Source organism: Lepeophtheirus salmonis, unplaced genomic scaffold (assembly GCF_016086655.4).
Source record: "Lepeophtheirus salmonis unplaced genomic scaffold, UVic_Lsal_1.4 unplaced_contig_8559_pilon, whole genome shotgun sequence".
NCBI lineage: Eukaryota > Metazoa > Arthropoda > Copepoda > Siphonostomatoida > Caligidae > Lepeophtheirus > Lepeophtheirus salmonis.
The window spans coordinates 1-599 of record NW_027296415.1 but is presented as its reverse complement, the minus strand read 5'-3'; the positions used below and the strand labels follow the sequence as shown (position 1 = coordinate 599).

Below are 599 nucleotides of genomic sequence, written 5' to 3'. Positions count from 1 at the left end.
AAAAGTTTATGGCCCTGTTTTTCAGTGATTAAATAAGACTCTAGTAAAAAGTATTTTGAAAAATTGTTTATAAATTTTATTGATTTGTTTGAAGATTTAAAGAATTATTTTCTTTTTTATTTTCATTAGTTGTTGAGCAATGAAAAGTTCGTGTGTGGTGGTTTGGAAGTTAATTAGCACATTTCGAGTTCTTTGCAGACCTTTTCAGGTTCTTGCTTGGCGGCAAGGAGATCCTCAATCTTGGGCTTGAGAACATCATTCACGAAACTGGTGCAGGTCTCACCAAGGAAGGAAGATACTTCTTGAGCTTGAGCACAGATCTAGAGAGAATTGTGTGAATGATTTGATTGAGCTAAATAATTTAACTACTTACTTCTTCGACCTCCTCAATGACTTGATCGGCGTTGTCTTGAGTCAAAACACTTTCGTTGACCTTGGTGATAAGATACTTGCAAAGATCACACTTAATGCTCTTTTCGATCATTTGATCCTTAGAGACAGTGGCGGCACTGGCAACGGCAACAAGGGCGAGGAGGACGAGGAATCTCATGTTGATGAATGTGACTTGAAATAAAGATTTAAGGCCATATATACATTGA

The 599-nt window shown here is 36.9% G+C and overlaps 1 protein-coding gene across 1 annotated transcript; it reads right to left on the bottom strand.

Annotated features, from left to right (window-relative positions):
- Positions 1 to 51: 51 nt before the first annotated feature.
- Positions 52 to 586, bottom strand: LOC121131568 (uncharacterized). Its single transcript, XM_040726980.2, has 2 exons — positions 374 to 586; positions 52 to 320 (listed from the first exon to the last, which is right to left on the bottom strand). Exons 1-2 carry the CDS (start codon positions 548 to 550, stop codon positions 174 to 176), a joined length of 324 nt encoding a protein of 107 aa, XP_040582914.1. The 5' UTR covers positions 551 to 586; the 3' UTR covers positions 52 to 173.
- Between the last annotated feature and the right edge of the window lie 13 nt (positions 587 to 599).